We start from the raw sequence: 5,104 nt of genomic DNA on the forward strand, positions 1-5,104 counted from the left end.
ACATCTCTTCCAAGAAGTTGAATTGACAAGTTTATTTCCTAGGACCCAGCTGAGCAGAATACTTCAGGATGTATTTAAGCAAGCACAAGTGTAACCCCAGAGAGTTCAGTGGGACTAGCCACATCTCCTACATTATATACACACTTAATTACCTGCACAGAACCCTTTTTTTTTTACTCCAGTTTGTCTAGGTTCCAGAAACAATAAAATGTACAAGCTTCCCAGGTGACCTCTTGAAGGCTTCAGGCGAAGGAATTAAACTTCAAGAAATATAGCACCTTTGAAACAGCTTATGCTTACAGGAGTACAAAAAGTCAGTTACACACTACAGGGCTGTAGCTGAAAAATAGTTCAGGATTATTTTCTTCATCTAGTGTAACCTTTTCAAATTAAGTTCCAATTTCATGCTATCAGAATCTATTTTATGGCTCTTTCCAGTTCTGGCCACATGGAACGCTACTTTATGGGATATAACCATCTGCTAACAGAAGAGAAGATATTAAAGCAAGTAGTGGTACAATTATATCTCTGGGAGTACAATACTTTACTGAAAGTCTATACCGGGAGGACCCTACAGAATGCACCAGACCTCTGTGTAACTTTTGGACTGTTGCCCCATCTCAGGAGGCTAAACTACTAAACTAGTTTCAAGCATCAGTTATTGATAAGCCACCATACCCCGATGCTTCTCCTCTTGTTTTAGCCTATTTTCATATTCACACCAACCCTGAGGTGACATTACAAAGAGCTTGTCTTGTGGGTAACATAAGAGTTGGGGAACAGAGTAACGTTTCTGTAATTCTTAAATTTCTGTTCATGGCTCATAACCTTCCTTTCACGTTACTCCCAACTTTGACTTCACCGCTCTTGAGCAGAAGGGAAGATTCAAATCAGCACCATTTTCCTGGGCCAGGAATGGAAGGATTAGGATGAGTGATTTTCAGCCTTTCTGCCATGGTCATAACATAACTGCAAAAAGCAAAGAAAGCTTCCCAACAAAATTTTTCACACCCCTGCCGGAAAACTATGCAGGACATGCAACTTGGAAAAAGTTGAAACCTACTGGGGCTAGATAAAATCTAACAAAAGCATAACGCAGTAGAAAGACAGCCTACTGGATCCCTCCTTGCTTTTCGCAGACACTGCAGGACCACCACCCCACACATTTCCCAGTGTCTGATTCCCTTTTCCTCCCTTCTTTCTGACTCCACAAGTCTCAGGTTCTTTCACCTCCTTAAGTTGCCCCAGGATAACACATTCATTGCCAGGAAGGAAGGAACAGTAAATAAATCCAGGTTTGTTACTGAGAACAAAAGGGAGATAGCAGAGTTTATTCAGAGAGAGAATGACATGAAGAGACCGACTGGTAGGTACTGCCTGTACAGCTATAAGCCTGCAATTTCCAGCTAAGATCTGTATCCTCCTGAGCTGATCTCTATCCAGATAACACTGAAAAGAAGGTTCCTGCCTTGAACAACCTGCAATTTAGAGCACAACTGAGCTTCTCATCATGCGGTCTTGTCCTCACACAAACCTGCAAAGATTTCTGAAAGATCCGCAATGAAATTGGGGCTGATTGCCTCCCTGGGGTGTATAGGAGTTTGGTTTGGGAGTTCTCTCTGAAATGAAAGCCTCACTCGGAGCTTCGTCTGTCTAAAGCCAGGGGTTCTTTTTTTCAATGAGATCTCACTCTTAGAGAAAGCATAAAGCATAAAGAACCTGGTTCTAACTGTGATGACAGATAGGGTTTAGTCATCCATCACCTTCCAAAGAAAGAGAAGAAATAATTAAAAACATCTAAATTCTAGTCCTTTTCAGGTTACAAGGTCACCTACATTTCCATTTTCTACATGGGAGGTTTCTGCACAGATGCTGAGGTGTCTCCACCTTTCTAGATGTGAACCTTGCATGAGTGTCCAGCAGGCCTGCCAGATGCCATGCAAACCTATCACTCTGTTCTTGATAGTTAAGTAAACAAAGGTATATAAATAATGATAATGGTAATCATCACCATTATCATCATCATCATCATCATCATCTGTGTCTCAGAGAAGAACAAAGAGGGCTGTTCCAGAATAAACAAATATCTGACGTTATTCTTCTAAGTATTAATCTCTTCCAAGGCTTTGAAATTTGACAGTGCTATTTCACAAATTCCTGTTAGGCTGCTTTATTGCTAGGCTAGAAATCTGACTGTGGGACTAAGGAGGAAAAGAAGAGAAAGATGCCCAAACAGAGAAGAAATATTTCAGTCTGACTGGTGAGTATTTCTATTTCTTGCTGCCATGAATTTTCTGTATCTTGCAAGAATGGAGGGGAGATGACACCTTCCAAAACAAATGGAAATAACTCAATCCCAAATCTGTTATGAAAAATCACCTGCTCTCCTTGACTTTCCAAAAAAACCTCCCATATCTTCAGTGAGTTCAATCAGAGTTTGTATAAAGCATAAACTCATTTTTCAAGCCATGATTTGCCACCTCTGCATTTCTTAACAAATTTTCTCATCCCCGTTCTTCTCTGTGTGGCCATTTTGTGACTTTTTAATAATGTCTTGGCCACCTAGAAGCAATGGCAAAAGGCAAAAGAATTCCTGTAAGAGCAAGTAAACCCTTCTTTCATGTGACATCGAAATGCTCACACTTCATTAACCTTTATTATAAACTAGTCACTGGAAAAGTTACTTTGCTAGAATCCACACTATGGTTTCACTCTACAAACCATGAAATGTCAGAATGCTAAATTACAGTAAAATACTGCTCACCTCCTTATGAACCCAAGATTAATGATACGGTGCGGAAGGGAATAGCAGTGCTACTAGGAGCGTAACAGGTCACGATCACTTCCAAAATAGCTCATCAAGAACGGACAGCAAAACATCACAGATGGTTTCCAGAACTCAAGCCCCACTTCTCAACCTACCCATCACTGAGACATCGTATTCAACCAGCAGAGTCGCCTCCTGCCCACATTGTTTGAGAATGCTCATGGCTTCAGCATGTGTTGTTCCCAGCAGTCGGATCCCATCAACACTCAGCAGCCTGTCCCCAGGTTTGATCGTGCCCTCTCTGAAGGGAGATTAAAGGAATGATCTTTATTAATGTAAGATAAAATGATTTGGAGATAATACCATTTTTATGCAAAGCGATTCTCTCACACCCTCTCTGACATCCGTCCCTCTTGCCTTAACACTTAACATTTACTTTGACGGTGAGAACATTCAGAGGGCGCAGAGGAAAGGAAATTGCTTTAATTGGAAAGTCAGCGACTGGAAAACAGCTTAACACAGAGCAAAATAATCAAGTCATGTTAAATTGCAACTAAGTATAGCTTCTGCGTCAACATATGCTTTCTTTCTGCCTTGTCTGCACAACTCCTCTTTCATACATAAACTCTCCCAGTATTTTCTTAAAAATGAATACGAGGTGCAAACACATGGGTGAAGAAACAGACTGCAAAAGACGAATGTCTGTTTACCGATTTTCTTCAAAAACATCCCTTACTTGGATAATTCAATTTTTATTTTCTTCCTACCTAAAAATGATTTGGCTATAAAGGTGCACTGCCTCCCAGGTGTATCTCATAATGTATTCAGAATTATAATACAAAATGAAGTACTAACGTTGTCAGCTCAAGAATCAGGGAGAAAAACAAGGAAGCAAGGGGGATGAGGGTGGGAGGAAAGGGGGGGACAAAAGACAAAAGCTCTCTTGAAACACTTGCTTCTCAACTAATATTTCCAAGGTCAAAAATGTCAACATAAGCTACAGAAAAACAGCCTGCTTTAAAGAAATTGCCCTTTAAGTTTCTTTAATGGTTTAAGGACACAAATTCAATTTTTGAAAGCATAATTCATGCATATAAATAAAGTGAATATTCTTTCTTTATATAGATACAAGATGGTAAGACATACAAACATTGGGCGAAAACATAAATATGTACTCAGGAGTTGTCCAGGTTAAGTTATGTGTGAACTCACATGCAGGTATGTACAAATATCTTAAAATAATAACACAACAACATCCAAACACATGACAGTATTTTCCTGAAGTGTGAGAGAAAAAGAGTATGGTGTTAAAAGTATAAAAAGCGTAATTAAGAGCTACATCAGTTGTCTGAAGGCTGCAAAAAAATGTGCTCTGACCTATTGCAGGCATTTGTTCTATAATGTTAGGTTCATTTTTTTAAGCGCTTAATGGGAAAGTCTTGAAACATGCAACATACTGAATGAAAGTTCACACACACCATGATGTGGCGAGCCTCTGTGGTTGCCTATTACTGTTATTATTATCAGAATTAAATGCATAAACCATGGATTTCAAAGGAACAGGTTTGAATATACCTACTTCACTCCAAATCCTAACTTCTGTCCCAAATAATTCACCTTTCTCCATTTCTCTTTCACATGCACTTCAGAGAAAGACTAATTGTACCTGTCAGCAGGCCCTCCGGGTCTAACACATGTTATTACAACAGGACGAGATTTATTTCTGTCATCGTGTGCTCCACCTAGAAAGGGAAAAGTGAAAGGAAGCACACTTTCATTTTATGCTTTTTATGAAAGCTCATTGCCAAGAGGCAAGTCTGAATCTTGCAGCATGCACACTTACAGATGGGCTAAAAAGATCGAACAATGGCCAAGCCATTAATATGAACCTCTGCTGAATTTGATCTTAAATAAAACTGACCTACTGTATGGTATAGATGATTCTTTAGAAAATATTTCTACAGAGTGATTCTTAATAAATGTATATTCTTTTCTTAGAACCTCTACTCTGCAAATCTGATCTCAGTGTGAAAATCTACTGTTCTGCAGTGTTTGCTGCACAGAGAAAAAAGCATCTGTACTTCATGCATACTCAGAATAATAAGTGGCCACTAACGAATTTATATATTAAATAAAAAAAAACAGTTTTCCCTGAAGAAACTAATAATTCATCACTGGCGTATATTATTTAACAGCTGCATGTTTTCTTCTGTTCTCTAAGTCATTGATAATACTTTTGTGGTACAATTCAGACTATCAGCATGATTCATCAGATTTCATGCCTAATTTATACAAATACTACTTCTGAATCTTTTTTTAAGAACTACAGTCTTCCTG

The 5,104-nt window shown here is 38.9% G+C and overlaps 1 protein-coding gene across 1 annotated transcript in view; it reads right to left on the minus strand.

The window, feature by feature from the left end:
- Positions 1-5,104, minus strand: part of GRIP1 (glutamate receptor interacting protein 1) — a gene marked incomplete at its 5' end in the record, with an annotated part of 83,138 nt that overhangs the window by 72,582 nt on the left and 5,452 nt on the right. Inside the window, 2 exons of the mRNA XM_035897981.1 lie at positions 2,923-3,068; positions 4,434-4,509. Of these exons, the coding sequence (XP_035753874.1) occupies positions 2,923-3,068; positions 4,434-4,509 (222 nt within the window). The remainder of the gene's footprint in view (positions 1-2,922; positions 3,069-4,433; positions 4,510-5,104) is intronic.

This window comes from Egretta garzetta, unplaced genomic scaffold, assembly GCF_000687185.1.
Source record: "Egretta garzetta isolate BGI_Z169 unplaced genomic scaffold, ASM68718v1 scaffold837, whole genome shotgun sequence".
Taxonomy (NCBI): Eukaryota; Metazoa; Chordata; class Aves; order Pelecaniformes; family Ardeidae; genus Egretta; species Egretta garzetta.